Source organism: Choristoneura fumiferana, chromosome 15 (assembly GCF_025370935.1).
Source record: "Choristoneura fumiferana chromosome 15, NRCan_CFum_1, whole genome shotgun sequence".
In the NCBI taxonomy this organism is placed as follows: domain Eukaryota; kingdom Metazoa; phylum Arthropoda; class Insecta; order Lepidoptera; family Tortricidae; genus Choristoneura; species Choristoneura fumiferana.
This window is the reverse complement of record NC_133486.1, coordinates 1729078-1755941: the sequence shown is the minus strand read 5'-3', so window position 1 is coordinate 1755941 and position 26864 is coordinate 1729078. Positions and strand designations below refer to the sequence as shown.

General features: G+C 39.5%; 2 protein-coding genes across 2 annotated transcripts in view; both read left to right on the top strand.

Annotated features, from left to right (window-relative positions):
• The window catches only part of LOC141435546 (E3 SUMO-protein ligase ZBED1-like), a 138072-nt gene that overhangs the window by 97663 nt on the left and 13545 nt on the right, over positions 1-26864 (top strand). The gene's annotated exons all lie outside the window — the stretch shown is intronic.
• Positions 5428-26864, top strand: part of LOC141435544 (apoptosis-inducing factor 1, mitochondrial-like) — a 28749-nt gene continuing 7312 nt past the window's right edge. The window contains exons 1-10 of the mRNA XM_074098250.1: positions 5428-5716; positions 6987-7198; positions 12610-12750; positions 14208-14268; positions 19225-19361; positions 21419-21546; positions 23859-24046; positions 24496-24681; positions 25895-26047; positions 26358-26440. Coding sequence (XP_073954351.1) covers positions 5614-5716; positions 6987-7198; positions 12610-12750; positions 14208-14268; positions 19225-19361; positions 21419-21546; positions 23859-24046; positions 24496-24681; positions 25895-26047; positions 26358-26440 — 1392 coding nt within the window. The 5' untranslated portion in view covers positions 5428-5613. The remainder of the gene's footprint in view (positions 5717-6986; positions 7199-12609; positions 12751-14207; positions 14269-19224; positions 19362-21418; positions 21547-23858; positions 24047-24495; positions 24682-25894; positions 26048-26357; positions 26441-26864) is intronic.

Here is a 26864-nt window from a genome sequence, read left to right as displayed (position 1 = left end):
AAAATATGAACGTGTAAAAATGGAATTTCAAAAAAAAGAAAGACTACAAATAGGTATATGCTACTGATAATTCGATAAAATAATCTAATGAGTTTTAGACAATTAAAGCAGACACACTGAACACTCGTTTTATTTACCATCTTAACAATTTGTAAAGTGGTGACCACGTGTTCAAAGAGAACATGGACAAGCTCAATGTCAATGTCGTGTTTTGTTGGTAGCGCTGACCATAAACGGTTGCGTTCACAATTATACACCGTGGGCCCGAATAACCCGAGGGATTTTAACCATCGATTTTAGAGCCCAATTGGAGTATATAAAGTAGTATAACATGTAGTCCTATAACAACCCGTTTTTGAGATAATCGTTATTTAAGAAAAATCATAAGTAGAAAAATCTCAAGTGTAATACACCCTAAGTATGTGACGTAGTATGTTTAACCACTTAATATTTTTAAACGCAGACATACTAATGGCATGCTTTCTGGCCAGTTGGCAGTATTTAAGTTTGATATCCAACTACAAGTAGGTTTCATTATCATGGTTATTTCTACCGATATTGAAGATGCGACTTAAAACTGAGTTGAGTAACAGACTGCTGCATAGCCGTGTAATTATAATATCTTTTTCTTGACTTAATCACAATTAGTACTCCTCACTTATATGATTTTGTACATATGCGTATATTCAATACCTATTTTTGTATACAAATGAAGTAATGGCGGTACCATCACGATCAAAACACTTAATTTTTTTTAGAACTTCCACATCAGTTTTTTCACTTTCTACTGTCCAAAGAAATTTGTTAAGCATAGAACAATAAATCCTCACATCACAAATTAGATGGACATACCTACAATATCAGTAAACGCATTTCGCCGGACTGGGAAATTATTAGGTGATGTTGGAAGGATCATCTGAGCCATAGAAAAAGAACACATGCAAATAGTATTCAGTATTTCGATGGTGATCGTGATTGGATTTAGACGAGTATTAGCGTAGCCAAAACGTGTGTGCAGATCCATATCTGTGAATTAATGAATGTATGTTTCAGTTTCGGTTTTTTTTTGTTCCTTATTTTTAGAAATCCAATATTCACTTTTTTTCTAACAAATCAACCATTTCTACTCTTAAAATAATTATAACTCTTATATATTTTAGGCGTGCATTATTGAGAAAGAAACCAAAAAAAGTCTGTTTGTAGGCATACAAAATGAATTATTTGATTAATGAATCATTATCACTGCCACATTTATGAAAAAGAAAATAAGCTAGTGCCAGAGCACATGTGCTTCAAAAAATCATCCAATCCAAGGGCATAGAGCCAGTTATCCTAGAAGAAGGATTTCAGAGAAGCCAAGAGATGCATAGAGTCCAATATTTAAATTTTGTCGGAGACGGAGACTCCTCAGTTTATGCACTACTGAAAGAAAGTCTGATATAAAAAATAGAGGATTAAAAATTACATTGGAGCCATTGTTCAATGTAAGAATAATGTAACACACAAACATCAAGCCTAAATAATTTGTTTTATAATTGTAGTGCCTGGGATGTGTGCTGGCATACAACACACAGATTCTCTACAAGATTCCAAAACTAAGGCACCCACAATCTGGGCCCTCATTTGAGCTGGAAACGAAGCAGTAATGCCCAAATATCAAATGACACATCAAATGTGGTGGAAAACAATGAAGATGTACTGAAGGACAAGCGGTCGTCAATTATTTAATTTGATCTTTAGTTTTTCAGGCGCACATAAGTTGCAGCTTTTGCAATCACATATTGTCAAAGTTTACATACTTTAATAAAGAGTGTGTGGCCAAGATTAGGCCAAAGAACCATGGGCAGACCCAGCCCCGTTGGTCGGATGACATCTGGCAGTCCGCTGGTAACCTGTGGAAGTGACTGGCACAGGACTGGCCAAAGTGGCGTGAAAATGCCATTTTGAAGGCCTTTATCAGCAGTGGGCTGATTTGATTGATTGATGTAAATAAATAAAAAAGGTAACATAACAACGAACTGCTTTTATTTTGCTGTTCAATGAAATCTTCAATTACTGAAAAAACTAGAAATGCAAAATATGATAGGCTTTTAAAACATACTAGCTTTTGCCCGCGGCTTCGCCCGCATAGAATTCGGTTATCGCGCGATGTTCCCTCGAGAACTGTGCTTTTTCCCGGGATAAAAAGTAGCCTATGTCACTCGGGCCCATAAACTATCTCTATGCTAAAAGTCACGTCGATCCGGCGCTCCGCTTCGACGTCAAAGACGAACAAACATAGAAACACACACACTATCGCATTTATAATATTAGTATGGATTAGTGAAGGCACATATGTACATATGAGCATCGGCAGATATGAAAAACCTTGATTTTTTGCACTTCACTGATTTTTTGTTAGATCATATGTATCATAAATAGTAATAATCATTTTAGAGACTACATGTGCAGGTTTGACAGTTGTGGCAGCAGGCATTCCGGTGATATGATTTTCGGGGTATCATGTCCCTCTTGGCTCAAGTCTTTAGTCTTTATGAATTTCAATGTGGTAATGTGGTGTCCCTAACTATTCATAGTTTTTTTTATGTATTTTATGTATTTCTGTTTTGTATAATTTGAATTTTACAGCGCTTTGGTGTCTAAACTGTAATGCTGTAATTTTTTGTTGGAATAAATAAATATTTTTTTTATAACTGACATGTTCATTCATGCATCAAAATGCAATAAATGTGTAATCAATCGTAGCATTAAAAAGAAAATTGGATACCTGCGTCAACTGCTTCACCATAGTGTTTCTTTAGGTCACTGTTTCCATCTTCTATGAATTGAACTTTTTGAATTATTATAATATGTTGACCTCATGGCTAAACAGCGAACCGTTGAGAAATTGTAAATTGAGAATTATTAATAGAAATTGCACAATATTTTTAATACGACCATGCTGCTGAAGACTTTAGAGCGTCATTTACTCCTTTAGTCATTTCCTGTGACGGAGCCCTGGACACGGAACACAACAACTTCTTAAAAAAACAACATCAAAATTAAACCACAAATGGCTAAAAGTAAAAGTACATAAGAGTACATCTCAGTCAAAAGAGCAGCGTCCATAAGGATGTGAGGCTCAAGGAGGCACATCAAAGCCCTCGGCTCCGAGGACGGAGCTGGGATTCTGTGAAGAATAGGCTGCCATTGCCACCGAGGATCACACAAATTCAGGATATCCTCAAACACAGCGACAGAACAGGCTTGCAAAATAAAACTTTGTAATTCATAAAATATTTTTTGTTGACTATCGTATTATGTTGTTGTGGTATTAATTAAACTGTATTATAATTAGAAATCACACTGATATATTTGTCATAAATATGTAAAATCATGATTAATTTCACTTTTTTTTTAACTATTTTAACTATACTAACGATAGAAAATATGGAATTAAGCAAGATTACAGCTCTGTACAAGTATGACAATAATTAAATTTCTTTTACAATTGATACAATGAAGTTGAACAGTGGTTCATTATGTAGAATGATTCTTTAAAGCTCTGAACAGAATGCGGGACCAGATATTCTGATGCCAAAAAACGAACAATAGAAGATTATATGATCTATAGTTTGATCCTCATTTGACCGACACAAATTATTACGATAACAAGATCATATACGATTTTCATGCGATAGAAGTGATGATTGAGACGACAAGACCCGACCAAAGACGACAAACAGTACCATAAAAGCGACATTATTACTTAACCAGGATAACATCTAAAAGAGTATACCAAGAACCCTTGTTTTCTATTTGCACAAAACATCTCAATCTCACTGTTTTTTTTCACTGAATGTAGGTACATTTTGTTTCAGAATTGCAGAAGCAGAACATCAAAAACACACTAACATCAATCGACGGAGGAGAATTTGAAACTGAAACGCAAGTAAAGTAACCTATATTTTCACTACCAGATACCCGTTATCAATTTAGAATTTATTATTATTCCCCTCAATGACCCCTCTATCTAAGCGACGGACGGATCCAAGACGGATCTTACTTTACAGGTTAGGTGACGGAAAGTGTTGCCAACAACTCGGAACCTGATATCGCCATTTTTCACAGCTAGTTGGTAGCCTAATGTAGCTAAATTTAAACTGAAATCGCCTAAAAAAGTAGCCTATGTGTTTTTCCAGATCAGATATTAATCAAATTTCATAACTCTAAGGGGCTGTAAGATTATCCAAAATATTAGTATGTTAACTGTTGTGTGACTTAGATCAGTTTTATTTCACCCCGTACAGAACTAGCAGGGAACCAATTATGTACGCGCAATAATGTACGACGTGATAATCCGAAGCATTATATCTTCCGATTTTCGTGATTGGAATAAAAAAAAATACCTAACGAATTGAACCTAACCCGGCCGGGTCGGATCTGCTCCGACTATATCGATCTCGCTCGCTGCGCTCGCTCGATTCGCGGCGAAAAATGTCTATTCATTCGAATCGATTGGATTCAGATTATCACGTCGTACATTATCACTACGTACGTTACAGCGCGCGCAATATTTTGTACGCCCTGATAATGCGCGACCATGATAAAGTACGGCATGATAATCGGAAGCAATAATGCTTCGGATTATCATGTCGTACATTATTGCGATTATGATTCTTTCGTTCAAGTACTATGAGGACCTTGTCCTTCAAGTAGCCTAAAAGGCGACCCACAGGCGACCAGTCGCCATTTAGAATTTTACGTCGCCGATTTCCAATTTGAGTAGCCAATTGGCGACAAATAGCCTACGTTGGCAGCACTGGTGACGGATTGAGGAGCCCAAGATGAGCCCACATAAATTCAACGACAAATTTGTTTCTTTTTTTTTTACCCAAAAGGGTAAAGGAGACTGGCCTATGCCTATTTGGGTAATCATTGTAATACTGGTGTGTGTGTGTGTGTGTGTGTGTGTTGTAATCTGTGGGTTCACTGTTTTTTATTGTGTTTAATTTAGATGAACAGAAAAGAAGATCAGCAGGGCTACTACGAAACTCGAAACACGAGGTTCGGATCGTACCGTCCCTCTCGCTCTCGCATAAAATGGTATAAGTGTCAGAGTGACCGCACGACACGAACTTCGAGTTTCGTAGTAGCCCTGCAGCGCCGTTCGCAACACCTCCAGTTTACCGACTTAGGACCATTTCATGTCATGAGCATTTTTTTCTTGTTTATTTTTATCCCACGTTGTCACGAATAAATGTATTTTTTGTTTCTTTCTCTCTAAATATTACCATTGCTGCTCGGCTCGTAATATTAACCGCTTTATAATAATAAGTATTTATTTGGTATTTATGTATTTAACATTATAAATGATAACCAAAGAGATTATAACCTTTCGACAACCCAACGACAACCTTTCGATAAATTTAATAACACCCGCCGTTTAAAAATAAAAAAACCAAATCCATCCGCCTTATTCGATTTTCAAACAAACGTCAAGAAATTTTCGTGATTCTTTCAAAATGCCGACAAACTTTTTGACCTCACCTAAAACAAATTAAAAATAATACTTAGTAAATCCTAAAAAAATTCTGTGTTACCGTTTTTATTCTCAAAACTTCAGATTACAAAATGTTGGGCAACCCGATAAGATGTTGTTGCCACGCGAGGCATCTCTCCCCTAATGTCTTTGACATAACCAACAGTAACCTGAAGAATTTTATTGCCGGATTCGGTGAGTCTACAGTATACCTAGTGCCATCCACGAAGACGCGTGATTTTGTCAAAATTAAACATTAGCATTGTAATAACAACCACGGCACGCGTCATCGTGAATGTCTCTACCTATACCTACCATCTATTTAACACTAGCCTGTTGCCCGCGACTCCGTTCGCACTTCGCGTAGAATTATTTTCACTGTCCCGCGGGAACTAAGCAATTAGCCGGGATAAAAACTAATCCCATGTTCCCCGCTACTCAAACTATCTGTAGACCGCGTTTCATCTACATCGGTTCAGCGGTTTACACGTGAAGAACAGACAAACGCTCGCATTTAGGTATGATATTAGTGGGAAAATGGGATTAGAAAAGGATAAACAATCTTGACGAGTCTTTTTTTTATTGAAAAACGCTTAGTATTACTTACTTATAAAACCAAAACAATGTAAATCGCTATATTCTTTTGCTTCTTCAATCCTGATTGGACCTTGGCTTTTTGTGGTCCTTACTATATTGTTTTTCAATAAAAATCACACTGACATCTTCTTTCCGTACAAATATATATTGGTCTGAAATCAATCGGCTTGGAGCAACATGGTGATTTTTTTTAATTTTGAGTATACCGGCCTAGTACATCACCAAGGTATACACGTACTACGACTATATTGATATTTTATATAAATCTCTACAGATTATTTAAGCGTACCTATAGTCCGTTATGGAGTACATTCTAGGGATTGACTATCCTGTACTATTAGGCACCTAAAGTTTTTTAAAATATCACCATGTTGCTCCAAGCCGACTGATTTCAGACCAATATATATTTGTACGGAAAGAGATGTCACATCAGTGTAAAAAAATGGGTGTCGCTGACTCACTCACAAGTGTCAAAAAAAAAAAGTTTGAAATATTTGACATCAAAAATGACCAAGTTAATGTTGACCTAGAGACGTCTTGTGTGTTGCGAATTTATTCCTCTTCATGCCATTAACAACATACGTTAATCACAAAAGAAACGGACCAGTAGTTTTCAAGATATTTAGAAAAGTAAAAAAAACTTTCAAGTGACATCGTCAGTCAATAATTATGAGATAAAACTTGGCAGATTAATAACTAGCATTATTACCAATACATAGGATATATTCATTGGCTAATAACGTCAGGGGCATATTTTGTTCCCTTACACGGGTATAGCCTTTCATTTAAATCTGTTCAGCGGTTTAGATATACAGAGGTAAGACTTACAAACTTTCGCATTTAAAATATTAGCGGGATTCGCCAACAGGAACTCACAAGGCTTGCTGCTCCAAGGACAAGGGGTGTAGTAACGTGCCCCAAACAGAGAACAGGAACATCGAACCGTGGCCCAAGCCCGACCCCCCGCCCCCCTCCTGGCGCTGCGAGTGCCCCAGGGACCCCCAGCCTGTCAACTACGACCCCTATAGGATCAAGGTGCCCGAAATAGTGGTGCCTCCGTTGCCAGGCGGCGAGGCGAAGGTAATTGCTAACTAATCTTCATTGCTGCATAATTTGCCTAAAGACCAAGGGTGGATCCGCCGTTGTGGGCACGATGGGCATGCCCACAACCCTAATAGACTTATGACGCCACATTTCCAAAAATTGTTCATGACGTTCATGAGCGCGTCTTACTACGACTCCCACTTGGCCGATTTCGGCTGGATCCGCGCCTGCTAAAGACAGCGTTTCCACAGATGTGCGAGGAATGTAACGTATTTTTCTTTAGCCAATAGAAACGCTTAATTTATAGGTAATGCCACGAGAGTTGAAGTAAATGATTACACTCACAGCTACAGCATGTCGTATAATGACAGCAGGATTATGACATTAACTCATTCATTTCATTCATTCTTTTTGTGCAATCAGTTTTTTTGTAGCTGTGTGTGTAATCATTTACTTCCAACTTTCGTGGCACTAACTATACCTATCGTTGCTCCGCTGAGCTGTTTCCACTAGAGCTGCGCTGGGTTTGTTAAATCAATATCCCATAATCGTTATTTCCTAGTAGCAAAATTACCGTTCGCATTTTTTCCCAAATGTAGGTTTAGGCTATGTTAAGTTTGAATCGGCCCGAAGGGCCAAAACTACAAAAAAGTAGCTATGTCTGTGTCGATTCTGATTGGAAAAAAACGCTACTGTGAAAATAAGCTTCAGTAAAAAACCATAGTGTGAAAAAAGCATTCGGGAAAAATGCGAACGGAAATTTTGCTACTAGGAAATAACGATTTTGGGAAATTGATCTTACTAATCTGAAGCAGAAAGGAGAATAATAATAAATGATCCCTTATAGAGAGCCTATTTGCAATATTTGAGAACCGCAGTGTCACTGTATGACTTACCACTGAAAACAATTCACTATTTTTTTTATTGATATGCCAACCCTATTTTCGTACAAGAATGTTTATGTAGGTACAGTCACCAGCACCAATATCTGACACAACAATCGTGCATAAATATCTGACACGACTCTATTGCTAGGGTCGGAAGGATGTGTCAGATATTTTAACACGCTTCGCTGTGGCAGATATTAATTCTGGTGACTGTACATTTTTACCTATTATCCGCGAACGGCAGTCTTAAAATAAGCATAGCAGTTAAATAATCTACGCTAACTGCGGTTGTATTATGGACATAACAGCTTGCTAGGATTGACATTGACAATTTAGTATTTTGTTATATTTTTTTGCGGGTTAGTTAATCCCTCAAAATAGTCCGTAAAACAATATTAAAAAAACAACACCTAATGGCAGCCAACGTGTTAAAATAAGGACCTACGCGAGCTGGCGCGAGTCCACGGAGCGGGCGTACGCCTGCAAGCCGGATGCAGAAGGGCTACTACGAAGTTCGTATCGTACCGTCCCTCTCACTTTCGTATGAAATAGTATTAGCGTCAGCGGGACGGTACGATATGAACTTCGAATTTCGTAGTAACCCCTCAGGTAAAATCCGTCGCACGCGACGCGCGCCGCTCATATTATTTCAATGTTTTTCATTAGACGTCCACCAGCTCCGTGCAAACCGGGTCAGCTAGCGTTTCTTGATTTGCCCTTCCGCAAAGCCGTGCGGTCAAGCTATGCAAATACCGCACTACTTCGCCGAGGGTTAAAACAAGATAGATAAGATAGTATTATACTCTACTGTGGGACCCTAAGGCTGCGTTCAGACACCGGTTTTGAGCACACCGTATTTTTCCTGCGTATTACAGCAGGGCTACTCCGAAACTCGAAACTCGAAGTTCGTGTCGTGCGGTCCCTCTCGCTCTCGTATTAAATAGTATAAGTGTCAGAGGGACCGCACGACACGAACTTCGAGTTTCGAGTTTCGGAGTAGCCCTTCTGGAGAAAGAATCGGTGTGCTAAAACCGCGCGATTCCCGCCGTTTCTTAACTCAGCCTAAGCTCAAAGTGCATGCAGTTAGGTTTAAGTAGGTAAATAAAAAACAAGCGTGTAACTATTACTAAATGCTTTTATTTTATCTTCTAATAAAGTAGGTACGTTTATCATTGATACCACACCCGGGATTTGTTCACTTCGATATACCTACCTATTGCTAAACTAAAATTACCACGAAGTTCAAAAATAAAAAGTTTAATTCTGAAAGGAGGCGCAAGGCGCAAAGGCCTCTTTTTCATGGTACTTTTTAAACTGCCAGCGCTTTCGGAAAGACTATCATTGCCAAGAAGAATGCGTCGAAAGAAAATTGGCAGAAAGTCAAAACGTACTGCAGCGGCCGTGGTCACGAGTTGACTCTGTCTCTGTCTAGTGTTAACGAAATACCGGGGTGTAGTATTAATTGAGCGAATGATGAAAGTTTAAAACATGAAGTACGTTTAGTTACTACATTCTTTTTTATCTTAACCTTGCGACCTCCCGATGTTTCTTAAAGTGCGTTAGACGAAATCAGAGCCTCTCGTTGATACATTAAATATCTAATGAAACCCAGCTTGTGCTTTCTTCATCAGTGGACGGGAGTTGTGTTCACGACCACGGGGCCTGGCCAGCAGACCGGCGAAGAGCCGGGTGTCTTGGGGCAAAAGCAGAGTGCTGCGCCACAGGGGATGCCGCCTGCTGCCAAGGAGGACGACACCCAGCAAGAAGGCTTCTTCACCATGCTGAAGAACCTCCTCAACAAAGCCAAGAAAGGCAGAGGAAGGACACCCATGTCAACTGTCGATGCACTCAAAGTGCAGATCCACTACGTTCGTGACCAGATCAGGAAAAATTGATGACCTAACCATCAGTCGTTCAGGTACCCAATCCATTTCTATTGAGAAACGAAGGTCCTGAATTTCGTAAACGCACTGAAACATCGGGGGGAGAGCCTCGTGAATGTACACAGTTTTTTTTCAACAGGAGCTTCCCACGGACGCGGCTGAGCTGTTCAAAAACGCTTGCGTAACTTTCGGCACCGACCCCAATTTTGCCCCGCTCAGGGATTTGTTCCAAAACTCTCCTGTCGTCCATCCTGATTACTGGAAAGAACAGCCGACTAAGAAGCAGCTGGCTGATCCCCTGGGCGAAGCTATTCCGAGACTCGGTTACCACGGGAGGAATAAGTACAAATTTGCCTTCCATGAGCCGTGGAAACCGTTGGACCGCATGACCTTGCTGGAACAGGCCGAGAAAGAGGAAAATGAGCTGTCAACCGTAACAGGTGCCGTCGCCACGGCGGAAAAAGAGGCGTAACTGCGGGAGCTCTGATTTCTGATAAAAATTGAAAAGTGATATTTATGGTTCGAGTGTCGCATGGTATAGATAATAAAACTTTGTTTATTAGTTGTTTTTTGTTTATCTATAGTTTTATCTATTTGGAGTAATTAGGAGGAATTAAAATGTCATCATGTGCATTTCCTTCAAGAATCAATGACTCCCTTTTCCCTTTCCCTTTCCTACTGTTAATGTTTTCACGTTTTTTTATTGACCTTGAATCCTTTCCTTTCTGAACTGAGCTGGGGGTAACCATTTCGGTGCCTTGCGTTTGTTTGCATGACATTTTTGTTTCTGTTACGCGGCGGACTGGACGCTAGCAGACAGCGGAGCAGTGACCATGTTTTCTTTATTCATTGCGCGGCCGAGGCGCTCGCTGCACACGCAATGAACAAAAAAAAAAAACACTCAACACGCCGCTGCTTGCTGTTGTCCAGTTTGAGGCTTCACCTCTGTTTCCGTGTGCTGAATTCACTGCTAGCATTTTTTTCGGCTTTTACCTACTGTTTGCCGGACTTCGCTGTATGGCTTAATGAATGAATGAATGACAAAAATCATGAGGACGTAGTTTATATGTTCATGGGTCAAGAATTTTGTTAAGCCTCAAATTTCAAGTCGAAGCCTTAAACCAATGAGGAGTTCCGTCCTGTGGAACTGGAACTCCTCAACGGTTGATGGCATCGACTTTAAATTTTGTACGGAAATGTAGTTTGGATGACAATGCAAGCCCTATCTCCGTATCACGCGGCAAAGTATTCGACCACTACGCTGCTACGCGCATTGTAGATTTAACTGTACTTTAAGTAGGTAAGCATTCCATTCCACGTAATAATATCCGATTGAGTTATCTTATGATAAAACTTTTTCGTGGCACGAGAAGATATTTTTGTCCTAACTGAACGTCACTAGTACACGGACTTTAGGCAAGTAATGTTCTATTCTATGGTAAGTGGCTATATGTACAACGTGGCCGCTTCGTCGGGATTAAGGTTCTGGTATGGTATTGAATATCGTGGTATCAAAATTAATTCTTCTCTGTTCATTGCGTGCTGCGGTGCTAGCTGGTAACTTCTATGCGATTAAGGTGTCTGGCACGCAATGGACAAGAATACTCTTACCGCTCCACTTCCCGTTTTGCTGTCCGCTGCTTTTAAGCTGGGTTTAGACGAAGCCAGTTCCACGGGCAGCCAGCACTGGCTTGATTCGTTCCTGATTCGTCATATTCCTAATTCGACACTTTCCTAACTGGTCATATTCCTGATTCGTCATATTCCTTACACATCCATGCACATTTGCCTGCACAAAATTAATTATAATATTTAAATCCTCTGATCTCATAAGAACATAATACAGTGCCAGAAACAGATCAGTTTTTATTCGACAAAATCTTAGTCGGTTAGGTTAAGGTTATTTTTTATGACCACCCATAACCGATTCGGGGCACTTATTACTTATATAAATAAAACCTTAACCTAACCGACTGTAAGCACGTGTTCGTAATTTCATTTGACTGTGTACAATGACGAGTTAATAATTAGACGAATCAGGAATATGACGAGTTAGGAATATGAGCAGTTAGGAAAGTGTCGAATCAGGAATATGACGAATCAGGAACGAATCACTGGCTTCTTAGGCTACGTTTCAAACAGAGATGTGCGAGGATGCGTTGTGAGGGCTGTTACTCATGCAAACGCTTTACTCGCCTATCCTCGCTCCGCTCAACTATTTCATCTAGAGCTGTGTGCTATGCGAGGCGAAGTAAATGAAGCGATTCTATTGTTTAATGAAAAACACATTCCTCTCACATCTCTGTTGGAAACGCGGCCTTATTGGCCTCGTGTAAACAGATTGACGCTGGCTGCCAGCTCTGGCGGGAAAAGAGTGCCAGCCTATTTTTCAAGACAACCCACAAGTCATGTAGCAATATAATGAATTCAGTTGGACTTCATCTAACGCATTCACTGCCACCTGACTTCCACAGGTGCCACCGACGCACATGTGCATTCAAAGTTCATGAATAATTATGACAGCGGCACCGGGCGAAGTTCCGAAAACGCTTAAGTGCGTCGGTGGCACTGAATGCGTTATAGAACACGGACCAGGCCAGCGTCGCTGGCTTGTCTGGGAACTGGCAGCTTAAGGCCTCCGAAGTAAATGTGCTACTGGGGGTCCGCCGGGTTTCAGCCGATGATCGACTGCGCGAAGAAGGCCCCGTGCTCCGCACTGCCGGTGCCGCCGCCGGAGCCCTGCCCCCCCGTGCCCCGCAAGCCGTTCCCCTGGATCTACGTCTGGGTCACCGCCGCCTTCATGACTACATTGGGCCTGGTCAGTTACTACAGGCATATGCACTAACCCTTCCACTGTCCCATGCTTTCGCCACTGTCATGGGTCCGGTCGATACGTCCGTGCATTACAGGTAATGCACAAATGGTACGGAATCATACATTTCTGACGTCACGTAGACTTGGCACGAGCTAGTTTGCATTACATGTAATGCACGGACAGTTAGTGTTAATATCTACCACAGCGGAGCATGTAAAAATATCTGACAGGTCCCGCCGGCCCTAGAAATAGCCGTGTCAGATATTTATGCACGCTTTATTGTGTCAGATATTGGTGCTGGTGACTGTACAATCTTCATTAGCTATATTTGTTACAGGATGTAGACCGTAATACGGTATTTGACAACTCCTGATTTAGCCATATCTTAATATTATTCTGAAAATATAGATAAACAGATAGTGTTTACCGAAGAGAAAATTTAAATCGGTTGAAAATTGGGTTTATAGTGATTTTTTTAAAAATCTGTATACCTGTCTCTTTCTCAAACGCTTTTCTCTATGCAGCAAAGTATGGCGGTACTGGCGTGTGACGTCACATGCCAGTATGTCTTTCTCTGTCTAATCTTGAATTTCAAACCTTTATAACTTTGTTATTTGTAAAGGTAGCTTAAAAATTGATTTTCTATTCGATGGCAGGCATTGTGTAGTTTTAATTTATAAAACATATACAAAAATAGTCAAATACCGTATTGCCTACGCTAGCTGACGCGGTTTGCATGGACGGAGCAGCAGGGCTACTACGAAATTTTAAAATGGAAGTTCGTGTCGTTGGTCCCTCTAACATTTATACTATTTAAATACGAGAGTAAGAGAGACGGTACCATACGAACTTCGATTTTTGAATTTCGGAGTAGGCCTTCAGGTGGAAGTATTGAAAATAGTATGAGTAGCGCTAACTGCGCCGTGCACCCGCGCCAGCTAGCGTAGGCCCTTAAGCTTTGGTTTCCTAGGATTAGCGGTGCCGTCATGTATAGCGGCCGTGATGGGGCGGTGAATGACGTCACTAGAACGTTGTCTATGTGGACGGAATGGCGCGGTTTCCTAGAGAGCGGTGTCAATTGCCGTTCTCTAGGAAACCGCGCCATTTCGTTTGCATGGACAACGTTCTGGTGACGTCATTCACCGCTGTGTTGCGGCCGCGGTGCGACGGCGCCGCTAATCCTAGCAAACCCGGGCTTTAGGGTCTCTTCGCATCTATCGATGCGGAATCAGTTTAAGCCGACCAAAAAACGCTTTAAGAGCGAAAATTCGTCTTCCCGTCGGTAAACGTCGTCTGGTTTCGCGTTTGACGTCTTTTTCGCTCTTATTGCGTAGACATAAGTTTTTGATGGGCTAAAGTCGATTACGCGTTGATAGGTTTGGGGAGACCTGTACAGTTGGCAGGGGTCTGTGAGGAATATTCCCGAGCAATTTAAAGACTTACAAACATATTTCTTTCAGATATACAAGTATTGGGTATACACCGATCTAAAAGCGAAATCAGGAGCCAGCAAGCCAGTATGTAAGTATAATTTACTGGTTAGTCCTGATGATATTGGTTGTTGATGGCACCCGACCGACAGTGTTGCCACCTCAGATATTTTTTTATTCTAACGCTATGCGAAATTACCCTAAATTAGGCACTACATTCTTTACCCTAAAATTTTTTTTTTAATAAAAAACTAAGCAAATAAATACAATAAATTAATAGCTTAACTACCTACTACCGTACTAAAAGAACATAAAGCGTGTTTTGATTGGCTAAAGCTGCAGGGTTACTACGAAGTTCGAAAATCGAAGTTCCTGTCGTTCGGTTTGACACTTATACCTACTATTTAATACGAGAGCGAAAGGGACGGTACGATACGAGCTTCTATTTTCGAACTTCGGAGTAGGCCCTCTGATTCCGCGTCAATAGCTGTGGACCCTTGTGTGTGAGACCCTTACGTAGACCTCACCTGAGGCCGTATTGCCTAACGTTACTGGCGTTATGAATTCGCCGCTAGAGGCGCTAGTGTAGCGTGAGGTCTCCGAAATGTCAAATCTCATAGTTTTTGGGTGAGCTATTACAATATCTGAAATTAATTATGGCAAATATGCGTTCCGGGGCAATGAATGTCTGCGTTTTGAGACAGTTTTGTCTTTCTTCCGAAAGACCTTTGTTCTCCCTTTTTTCCGAACAAAACGGGGACTATGCAACACTGTGACATGCTCGAAATTTTTATGGTACGGTTTTAAGGTGTATTAAATATGATTCTAATTTAAAATTTGTTTTCATGCCCGTAATAACAGACTTTGAAAGCCACACTTAAAAACCTCACGCAACAGTGCGCCATGTAGTGAGACAAAAAACGATAGCCCTCATTAAATGACAGATTTCGCATACAAAAACTGTCATTTCATTGCGATCGCGAGTGTCAGACATTAGACCGTTAGACAATATACGGCCTCTGGCCTGGACTGGACGTTTTTAGAGCTTACGCTAGCTAATGCGGTTTGCACGGAGCGGGTGGACGCTAATGAGGGCTATCGTTTTTTGTCTCACTAGATGGCGCGCTGTTGCGTGAGGTTATTAAGTGTGGTTTTCAGAGTCTGTTATTACGGGTGTTAAAACAAAATTTAGATTAAAATCATATTTAAAACACCTTAAAACCGTACCACAAAAATATCCAGCAACCACAGTGTTGCTTAGTCCCGTTTTGTTCGAAAAAAAAGGGAGGACAAAAGTTTCCAAAAGACAAAACTGTCTCAAAACACAGACATTCATTGCCCCGTAACGCATAATTGCCATAATTAATTTCAGGTAATGCAAAATATTCACAAAAAAATCTAATTATAAATAAACCCGCGTAGCTCACCCAAATACCTACTATGAGATTTGACATTTCGGAGACCTCACGCTACACTAGCGCCTCTAGCGGCCAATTCATTCGCGATAGCCCTCATTGAATAGCCTGCCTAACAAACAAAAAGTTGGAAAACTCCCGACTTTGTCACTTCAAAGTTCAATATCTCAAAAACGGCTGAACCGATTTTGATAAAACATGCCTAAGAACCATCGCTAGAAAACCTGATTTCAATTTAAAAAAAAGCATTCAAATCGGTCCATCCTTTTAAGAGCTACGGTGCCACAAACAGACATAGCGGTCAAACTTATAACACCCCTCTTTTTGTGTCGGGGGTTAAGAATAGTATGAGCAGCGCTAGCTGCGCGCGTCGCGTCTCGCGTGCATAGGATTGTAGGGGAGAGCATGGACAGTTGTGAAATCGACGATTTTTGGGATCTTATTTTGCTGCAACTACCTACTGTTTGAAAGCTCGAGACTTACGCGCGCTATTGTGAGCTCACTGACAGTTAAGAGCGTTTATACCTGCTGAGCTGGCAACGTTGCATTTTTGTTAGTTTTTCTCGATTATTCCATAAAAAAATAATGGAAATTAAAAATGTGGTCGATAGAACTCTTCTCAATATATAAGTTAATGTGTCTACCTACTCCAATAATTATTCGTGATAAACTTTTATTTTCATTAAAAACCGCTAATAAACATTTGTTCGTTTTTAAGGAATTTAAGAGTCTAACACGAATAATTATTGGAGTAGACACATTTAACCTTATATATTAAGAAGAGTTTTATCAGACTACATTTTTAATTTTCATTCAATTTTTATGGAATAATCGAGAAAAACTAACAAAAATGCAACGTTGCCAGCTCAGCAGGTATAAACGCTCTTAATAAATTCTAAAAAATCGTTTAGACCTACACGTTACGTTAGTACTATTATATATTCTGTGACCTACAGAAAAATAATGAAGTTGTATTACATCGCGGCGCTCGATTGGCCACTTCAGACTCGTTCGCTTTACGGCCTCGCAATGTAATGCAATTTGCACGCAGGTCCAAGTAACTACGAGTAAGCTTGCAAAAATAGGTCAAAAATAATTTTACGGCGTCGGTTTAACCACCCTATCCTATACTCATTTCTCACTTCTAGGGCCTGTTTCCATGTGTGAAAATATGATGCTGTCTCTGTTTGTTTTGTCCAAATAAACAGAGACGGCATCACACGTATCCATCACATATAATTTAATGTGTGGTAAAACAGCCTCTTAAGTTTCTTAATTGCTATGTTTTGGAGACAAGTGAAACAACAGAATATTTGTCAATAAACGTTCATTTTATTCACAAAAGCAGTTTTACGACTACAATAAATGTCACAGACCAAATGTATATTCTAATTTTGTTATATTTTACCGTAATTAGAATACATTGATAAACCAGAAAAGAAAAAGCTGTGCTACAAAATTCGAATGAGGGTTCTTGTGAGCTAGTTGGTGCTAGTGTCCTGAGGCCCGTTTGTTAAATTTGACATTTGGGCCAATCAACTATTTTACTGACACTTTGGGCATCTCCTGCGTTACCAAATTTGTCTCTGGCGTTACCAAAAAATCGTACTTCCAACAAGATATTTGAAAGAAAGAAAGAAAGAAAACATTTATTCGTGACATTACATGACGTGAAGTGACATGGATAAGAATAATAATAATAAAAACAGAAATAGTATTCGCGCTGTCATCGTTCATCCACCATGACATCTTATATTTCGTTTTCTAGAATTTTTACCGTACAACGGCAAAACCTACTAGACACTGGCAATATTGTTATTGTATTGTATATTATTTCACGGTTTAATAAGTTGAACTGGTGTAGGATGGCATGTATTCATGTACACCATCTATTAAATTGAGTAATTAGATCGTTTCCCCAAACTCGTTAATTCCGCGTAGCAAACTTTCCATTCGTATTTTTCCCCACTCGAATTTATTTTCGTTCGCGTTTTTCCCCATTCTTAAATTTACACCAGACGTATTTAATCCATACATAATTTTTCCATTCGCATATTTAACCACACAAACGGAGAGGTAGGTTAGGTTAGTTAGGTATCTTCAGATGCCCGAAGGGCAAACCGCTCAGAAATAGGAGCCCCGCGAAGCGGGGTTCCGTCGGCATAAGGCGTAATGGATTGCCTATTGAGAAAAAAGTCGTAAAACATGCGAATGGTTAAAAATCCCGTCAAGAAAAGAAACTATTGATAAATAAATATAGTGGGAAAATATGCGAATGGAAAAATTATGTATGGATTAAATACGTCTGGTGTAAATTTAAGAATGGGGAAAAACGCGAACGAAAATAAATTCGAGTGGGGAAAAATACGAATGGAAATTTTGCTACGCGGAATTATCGATTTCGGGGAAGAGATCTAATTACTCGTGATTGGCTAAATAACTGAATGAGCCAATCAAAGACTGTAACGTCAAAGCCACCTCACGATACTAACGCCATCTAGCGATATTTGTCATGCCAAGAATCATCATTTTATTTAATAGCATTCTACGTGTTAAATACATGATTGAACATTAATAGGTTTTATGTAGATATGCCCCTGAAAGAGCCATTACATGAGATTCAAATTGGGGATTCGTTCTCAGCTGCACTTCAGAGATTTTATGCATTAGAAAAAAAGTTTAAATCTCATCCATACTACTTTCAACAGTATAAGAAATTCATAAATTATTATATATCACTGGGACATGCTAAAATAGTTGAAATAGTTGATTATGATGTCTATAATGACCCCGTTTACTTTCTCGCGCATCATGCCGTGTTAAACGAAGATAGGAAAACAACAAAGTTGCGAGTAGTATTTAATGGGAGCATGAACACGCGAAATGATGTATCACTTAATGATCTCATGTTGAATGGACCTTTAGTTCAGAGTGAGCTGTTTGATGTACTTACCACATTCAGGACTTACCGTTACACATTAATGTGCGATATCGAAAAAATGTTTCGACAAGTTTACATAAACAGTCACCACACAGCTCTTCAGAACATCTTGTGGCGGGATGATCCAAACAAACCTATAGTTTGTCTCCAGCTGCAAACAGTGACTTATGGTCTGAAAGCATCTACTTACCAAAGTACCAGGTGTTTGATAGAGTTGGCTCTCCTCTATAAGGACAAATATAAAAACGAAATTTGAACATATTACTTCCATAGGGTCAATTAAGCGAAAACAGGTAAAGAGAATTGAAAAAGATCAATATAATGGACTAATATCTGACGCAGTGTTTCACATCTTTGGCATAAATAAGGATATGCAGTTTTATAGTTGAAAATGAAAAGTTGCGAAATGAAACCGGTTGCCAAACGTTACGTCGCGAACAGGCAGTACCTACCCGGATTATTAATCATGCTGAAATTGCCAAATCCTGGATTATTATAAATCATGCTGAATTTGCCATATCCTGTATGATTATTAATCATGTTGAATTTGCCATATCCTTTATGATTATTAATCATGTTGAATTTGCCATATCCGATATGATTATTAAGCATGCTGAATAATCATATAGGATAATATAATCGTATATGATGTGGCAAATTTAGGAGTTGTCAATACCGTATTGTGCAACAGGGCAGCCTGTGAGAGTGACCCGGCGGCCGCCTTCGTTCCTGGACCTGCCGGCGTGCGTGCAGTACCTGATAGTAGGCACCGGGGCCGCGGCCTGGGGCGCCTACAAGTCCATCATGGAGCACGACAAGACGGCCAAGGTAGGTGCATCGGCTAATTATCCTCATCTATGTACGACCTACTAGTGTTGTAGACCTTTCAGTCGTAGCTGTTGTAAAAAAACATAGAGATATTTTCAATTAGACTATGAAGAACCGATTCGGACAATCATCATAACAATGTGGATTTGAAAACTTTAATAATTTTAAATAAAGATATTTTGATAAGTACTTAGTAAAATCATTTTCCAATAGAATATTTGACAGTGCGATTAGCAATATAAATTTGAAAGACAGTGATAAACCCAGAAATAAGTGCCATGTGAATGGTTCCTACAGTATGAAGTACGGCTGGCACAATGCACACAGCAGCTGCAGTTGCTGCTTTGGTGTGTTGGTTCACAATTTGTGCATTGCCAACTACCAACACACTTTAGTCATTTTAACTTTCTTTTGTTTGCTATATGTATGTAGTATCTTCAAGCAAGGGCTACAATCAACCACCTTGGCGGCCTGTCTGAAAATCAGCGCTGATCTATCGAGCTCAGCAAAGCTGGGGCTGGCGACCAATGCCAATTTTTTTAGCTAGATATTTTTTCAAAGTACAAGACCGGTCTGAGTGGAGAGCCTTGAGGGAGGTCTATGTCCAGCAGTGGACGTCTTTCGCCTGACATGATGATGATAATGATTTTTTCAAAGTAGTGACGTGACGATATTACTCTTTAACCAGCGGTGACCGAACGTAACATACACAAAAGTTTTGTCGAGTATCTGCTTATAGAATTAGTGATCGAATTTGAAAAACAAGAACTGACAAACGTTGAAAATGTAGATAAAATAACGCACAATAGCGTGAAAAAATTAATTCCATACCTTGAACCCATCGTTCTAGAAAGATTAGGCCGCGCCGCACTATGTGCGAATGCAGACAGTCTCTTAATGGTGACATTGATGCAACGAGGAAATGCTGCTGTTCTACCAACGGTGACCGAACGTAATATACACAAGTTTCGTCGAATATCTGCCCATAGAAGCACAAGCAGAGATCGAAATTGAAAAATGAGAATTAACACACGTTGAAATTATGGATAAAATAACGAATAGCGTGAGAAAAGAGCTTCTAAACCTTGAGCCACAACAGGTTCTAGAAGGGTTTGATCGCACTATGTGCGAGTGCAGACAGTCTCCTAATGGTGACAACATTGATGCAAAGAAGATAAATACGTTACGTTAAGAATTAGGTCACAGAAGCACGAATTTAAATTACAAAACAAGAATTGACACACATAGAAAAAGCAGTTTGATAATTGACGAAAAACCGCGTGAAAAAAGAGCTTCTAAACCTTGAGCCACAGGTTCTAGAATTCGATCGCATTACGTGCGAGTGCGGACAGTCTCCTAACAGCGACATTGATGCAATGAAAAAATATTACTCTACTACACGGTGACCGAACGTAATATACACAAAAGTTTCGTCAAGTGTCAGGCCACAGAAGCACTAATTGAATTCACTAAACAAGAATTGACACACATAGAAAAAGCAGTTTAATAAATAACGAAAAACTGCGTGAAAAAAGAGCTTCTAAACCTTGACCCACAGGTTCTAGAAGGATTAGACCGCGCAACGAGTGAATTCAGACAGTCTCCTAATGGTGACATTGATGCAACGAAGATTACTCTTTTACACGGTAACCGAATATAACAAACACAAAAGTTTCGTCACAAAAATGCGTGAAAAAAGAGCTTCTAAGTTCTAGAAGGGAGTTAGACCGCACTACAAGCGAATGCAGACAGTCTTTTAATATGGTGACATTGATGCAATGAAGATAACTTACTCTTTTATCAACGGTGATCGAGCGTAACATACACAAAACTTGCGATGCTTGTGATGTAATATATCATTCAATAATATTGTAAATCTGTTTAAAAAAATTATACCTTGTTGAGTTTCTGGCCGGATTCTTCTCAACAGAGGTTTTTCCGAACCGGTGGTAATTTTTTTTTCGACATTCACAAACGCTTGTTATAGTCTAAATTGAACAAAGATATTTTCAAACCCAAAATTAGTGTTACGGCTGTATCTTTATTTTTGTTCAAAGGTGTTCTTCATATCGAAGGAAGACTCTTTGCCGTACGCCAGACCACCGATGTCCAAATACATGTGGCTGAATCCTGAGCCGCCTGATCTGCAGAAGTTGAACTATGTCAAAGATGGGAAGCGACTTACGTACGTTCATTACAATAATAATATATTACTAGCTTTTACCCGCGGCTTCGCACGCGTAAACTATTCGGTCTGGTAGTTGCAATTGAAATTTTCGGGATTTTACAAAATTCCCCTGGAAATTTCCAAAATTTATATCGTGGTCTTCATTGAGGTTGTGTTGTGAATAACTGTACAAAATTCAAGACTCTAAACCCAGTGCTAAAATTTCAAAAATTTTCCCTATCCAAATTCAAATTCATATCATTTATTCAGTAAATAGGCCGCAATGGGCACTTTTACACGTCATTTTTTTAAATACCAGCACTTTCGGAAAGACCATCATTGCCAAGAAGAATGCGCCGCAAAAAGCTTGGCAGAAAGTCATTTTTTCAAAATAAAATAAGTACAAATAAAATACTTAAAAACTACAGTAAGTATACAATTAAAGAAAAAAATACAAAATAATAATAACAATAATACACGGATGTATGGGGTCCCTTAGTTACAAAACTATCCCGTGGAAATATCGGGATAAAAAGTAGCGTATGTGTTATTCCAGACGTCCGGCTACCTACATACCAAATTTCATGCCTCTAAGCCCAGCGGTTGTTACATCGAGATTTTATCCCTATCCCGTGGGAATATCGGAATAAAAAGTAGCCTATGTGATATTCCAGAGGTCCAGCTACCTACATACCAAATTTCATGGCTCTAAGCCCAGTGGTTGTTATTTCGAGATTTTATCCCTAGTTATCCCGTGGGAATATCGGGTCAAAAAGTCAGTTAAGTGTTATTCCAGATGTCCAGTTACCTACATACCAAATTTCATGACTCTAAGCCCAGCGGTTATTATTTCGAGATTTTATCCCTATCCCGTGGGAATATCGGAATAAATAGTAGCTTATGTGTTATTTCAGAGGTTTAGCTACCTACACACTAAATTTCATGGCTCTAAGCCCAGCGGTTGTTATTTCAAGATTTTATCCCTAGGTATCCCGTGGGAATATCGTGTCAAAAAGTTGCCTATGTGTTATTTCAGACATCCAACTACCTACATACCAAATTTCATGACTCTAAACCCAGCGGTTGTTATTTCGAGATTTTATCCCTATCCCGTGGGAATATCGGGATAAAAAGTAGCCTATGTCCGTCTCCTGGCTCTAAGCTACCTCCCTACCAATTTTCAGCCAAATATGTTCTGCCGTTCTTGAGTTATAAGTGGTGTAACTAACACGACTTTCTTTTATATATATAGATAGGAGTTATGACACGTACCTAGTTAAGGAACCCTAAAATCACGCAGCATTGTTTACCCTGATTCGCTGGATAATTAGTAACGCCTCATTTGACGAATCTTGTTCGCGTTTCGAGAACAGATTCATTCAAAGAGTCACGTAACTCCAACTACTTACGTGATCTTGAGGGGTTCCGCCAATTAGTAGAGGGGTGAAGCAACACGTGTCTTTTAGAGTATAAAAGCTGCAGCTGCGTCTCCAAAGCTGCATTCTGAGGCACCTCTTATCTCCGGTTACATATTTGAATATCGAAAATTGAAATAACGAAAGTTTATATTGTCGAATGGTTAGATAACCTACGTCCAATATATCGAAACTATATTTATTTAAGTACAAAAGTGACATCGAAAGAAAAAGTTTCTCGCAAATCTCACATAAGAATAATTTACAAGAAGAAATTACGAGAAATGTTAGTTTAAGAAATTTTAAAAGAAAACTAAAATGCGTAAAGAGGCCGCAAATTGTAAGGTTGTAAGTCGTTTTTTTCCTAAATCCCCCCAGGGCCACGTTTCCCATTTCGTTCTCTGCCGCAGCCGAAGCATAATGAGTGGAAGTACAGAGTATCGAATATCCTATGTATGAACTATCACGTGACACGGTCGACGGAATTCCGCTTCGCAGAGCTCCTATTTCACTCAGTTGAGGCGCTTCGCGCCGCGCCTTGACGCTATATTAACCTAATCGAACCTATTGAACATGAATTACCAAAAATATTTGGTTCGGTTAGGTTAAAATTGTGACCACAACAACGACAAAAAGTTAATTATGTAAAATAAATGCTATTAAGAGAAAGGAGCAATAATTGCATGCACGATATTTTAATTTTCGACTTTCAAATATGTTGACATTTACAACTTAGATATATTTACTCATTAGATATATTGGCTATCGATATTTTTTGAACATCGGCATTTTAACCGTAGGTATTTTAATTTAGACTTGAATATGCACCCCCCCTCGTAACTCACTGATCTGCGCTTTAGTTTCTAGCCTTATTAGCCTGGGTAACAATCTAATATAGAATTAGCTATTTTCCAGAATGTTCTACACTCCATGCACATCATATTTGGACCCGGTGGTCTTCTACCGTAAAAAGATCGGACCGGCTGTGGCGGCGGCGACAGGCTACTGCGTCACGCGGCTCGACGCCGAAAACCATGTCGTCTACGTAAAGACTTTGAGCGGCGAACAGCCGATGTACTATGAGCGGTGCCTGTTGGCGATAGGTTAGAGATCATGCATTCATTTTTAAAGGGATACTTGGGTGACATCAGTGTGGCTCTATATATCAGTGTGCCGTTGTGTGTGTATAGATATTAAAGAAATGAGACGATATATTGAAGACCCGATACTTAAGGGTATGTGGCAAGAAAGTGATAGCATGTGGTCTCGGGTCTTCTGTGGTTTGAAACTTAAATTGTTCTTTAAGTTCTTACAAGTTATCGTCAAATCTTGCGAGTGAAATTTTACCCACTTTTAGGCTTCTAGTGGTCGGATTTACTTGAAATTTGGTAGGTACGTTTGTTCGGTTTGGTGGGTGCTATATGACGATAGCTCTACGAAGCCGAAATGAGCCGAGGCTCTTTCCAAAGACCGATGTGCAATCTTTATGGCCGGGTACTGTAAAAACGATTCTAATTCCAAGTGTGTTAGACAATAATGCTTGTTCTCACAGGTTCCAAGGCCAAGAACCTGGACATCTTCCGCATAGCGCCGAAGCCAGTGCGGGAGAGGGTGTGCACGCTCCGGACGGTGCGGGACTTGGAGGTGGCATACCGGCGGGTCAAGGACGCCAAGCACGTCACCATCATAGGCGGAGGCGTGCTGGGCTGCGAACTGGCGTGGTATCTCGCGAAGATGAGTAAGTGGACGTATGCAATGAGGGCTTCCGTGACAGGGTAGTTGGTGCTAACATCCTGGGGTCAGCATATTTTAATTTTATACATACAGTTAGCAGCTGAAATATATGAGCAATTGTTGTGGTCAAAATTATCAAAACACTTAATATCTTGGTAAGTAACAAAACTAACAAAGTTGTATAAAATGTCAATTCTTCTCTTATCCCTCTGTTCCACTGTAAGACGGCTGACGAGATCAGTTACTAAACTTAGGCTCAGCTTATACCAATAATAAAAATCGATAAGAATAGAGAATGAGTGTTGGAGGAAAAGGAGAGCTGGCCTTTGCCCAGCAGGGGTACATATTACGGGCTACATAAAAAAATAAGATTTTATTATTTAAGAGACACAGAACGACGAATTTTCATTAATTTCTAACTACACCACATCGCAAAAAGTAACCGAATGGATAATCTAAATATTTCCACGGAAACTCGTTTCACAATCTTCAGCATGAAAGTTTTGTATTTTAATTGAATAGTAGATTGTACAACAAGAGCACAAAACGAGCTATTTTACCCGAGGCGTTCATATAGCCACCCGAGCCGGTACGGCGAGGGTGGATAGACACGTCGAGGGGAAAATGGGTTAAATGCTCGAGTTTTGCACACTGCTTTTCACTTCGATGGCGAGGAAATTAAATAGCAACAGGGTAAACAATTACCTATTCACTTTCTATGTACCTTTTATTTTTTATGCATTATTATAATAATTCCTTTTGAAAAATTATTTAAAAAATATACCCAAACTTTTTTGTTTGTGGGTGTTGACACCTGATTACCTTGGTCTGAAGTTGGTCTTAGACAAAGATTTTATTTTATGCACTAGATCATAAAAAGTAATTTTATGTCGCCTAGATCCAGCATAAACACAAACTTTACGAGCATGAGAAGTGAAAAATATTTTATGTTAACCTGCTACATAGATTGACTTATAATTATATTTATTAACTATAGGTACAGTCACCTGCATTAATATCTGCCACAACGGAGTAGGCAAAAATATCTGACATCCTAATGGCCCTAGAATAATAGAGTCGTACGTGTCAGATATTTATGCACACTTCGCTGTGTTACATATTGGTCCTGGTGACTATACTGATGTGATAACGTTAACGGTACTTTCAAATTGTATTCTAATCAGTTTATTCAGTTTAACACAAACATTTTTTTTTAGACAATATGCCAAAAGAGGACGTGGAGAAGGAGCCAATAGAGATAGTGATGATGTACAAGGACGGTGGTATACTGTCCAACATCATACCAGAGTATCTCGGGGAGTGGGCGGCGGAGAAGATCAGGTGCCAAGGAGTCAAGACGATGCCGAAAAGTAGGTGTTCTTCATTCATTATGCTGTAGAACGGGATCGTGTTAAGATAGAAAAGAAAAGACATCCTGTTGTTTTCAAATTTTTCCGGAAGATTTCAGAAAGTTACTGGGGTAGTTTTAATGAAGTTAAGTCGCCTTTTGGACATAAGAGCCTCATTTCCGAGGAGCAGCAGCAGCAGAAACTGGTATACTGGGTATTAGTGGTAAAAGTGATCGTTTCCTATTTTTTAATTTCATCGAATATTCATTACCTCGAATGATAAAAATGGTTATGGTGAATTATTATTTTGCCCTTTTCTGATTGACCACAGCGACGCCGCACGACGCGTTCATCTCGAAGGACGGACGACTGGAGTTGACTCTGAACAACGGCAATTCTTACGTCACCGACTATGTGAGTTTGAAACTGAAGTTTAATCTTTAAGCATTTTTCTGGTACGTTGAATTAATATGGGTTCCGTATCCGAATGGTGGAAAACGTAACGGCGTCACTCAATGTCAGTCTGTCTGTCGGGTGTCACACAGGTTTAACAGCCAAACGGTTGAAGCTAAATAGTCTTTAAATGTTTACAGTATAAAATTGACTGAAAATACTAGAAAGACGTCTTCGATAGAGCACGTTGTGTAGATTAATTTTTAAAGATAAGATTGTATTAGAATTTTTGTTTTGGAAAAATTACTTTCTGCCAACTCTTGCGGCGCATTCTTCTTAGCAATGATGGTCTTTCCTAAAAAAAAAACGCTGTTAGTATAAAATCACTGACTAGTATAAGCATGCTTAAGAGATGAGTTATGGAGGTTTTTTTTTATTCGACTGG